Source organism: Penaeus monodon, chromosome 20, assembly GCF_015228065.2.
Source record: "Penaeus monodon isolate SGIC_2016 chromosome 20, NSTDA_Pmon_1, whole genome shotgun sequence".
In the NCBI taxonomy this organism is placed as follows: domain Eukaryota; kingdom Metazoa; phylum Arthropoda; class Malacostraca; order Decapoda; family Penaeidae; genus Penaeus; species Penaeus monodon.
In genome coordinates this window covers 44,248,204-44,248,869 of record NC_051405.1, presented here as the reverse complement: position 1 = coordinate 44,248,869, position 666 = coordinate 44,248,204, and the positions used below count along the sequence as shown (strand labels likewise).

General features: G+C 43.1%; 1 protein-coding gene across 1 annotated transcript in view; it reads left to right on the top strand.

Annotated features, from left to right (window-relative positions):
- Positions 1-666, top strand: part of LOC119585859 (uncharacterized protein YGR130C-like) — a gene marked incomplete at its 3' end in the record, with an annotated part of 16,010 nt that overhangs the window by 8,774 nt on the left and 6,570 nt on the right. The window contains 1 exon segment of the mRNA XM_037934591.1: positions 32-376. Within this exon segment, the coding sequence (XP_037790519.1) occupies positions 32-376 (345 nt within the window).

Sequence of the window (666 nt, the reverse complement as noted above, 5' to 3'; positions counted from 1 at the left end):
CATGTATCTAAGCATGACATTGCCTTTTTAGAACCAGCCAGGACTGCTGGGGAATTTCCGCCTGCGTGACGTCCCCTGGGAGAACAGCCACATTTCCACCTCGACCCCCATAGGCTGTGGAGCAGCCTCTCCACTCAGCGAACATCTGCCGTCCGCCAACGCTGCGGCACATTACCCACTGTCACACCACAAAGTGTTCTCGCCACTAGAGTCCCAAACAGAGGCCCAGTACAGCATTCCAGGAGTCAGAAACGCATCTAATTTTGCTCCCTTGTCTAAGCAGAGTGGTGGCCTGAGGTCTGGGCCATCCAGCAGGCCTACCTCCGGGAGCAGTTCTCGAGGAAAGACTTCGACGGAGTGGCAGCCGGCCCGCAAGGTAGGGGACAGATTTAATTTTGTGTGCATTATTTTGGGAATAGGTTCATTTTGGGGCATTTTTTGAAAAAGGTTTATTTCTAGGCATTTTTTAAAAATAGATTTATTTTGGGGCTATTTTTTAAAATAAATTTATTTTTAGGCATTTTTAAAAAGATTTATTTTTGGGCATTTTTAAAAATATATTTATTTTTAGGCATTTTTTAAAATAGATTTTAACCTGTTGACATGCATGCTCTGTTCATAGTGGTTTTTGTTTCTGAAAATTCTTTGAATTTTCAGAAAGAAGAG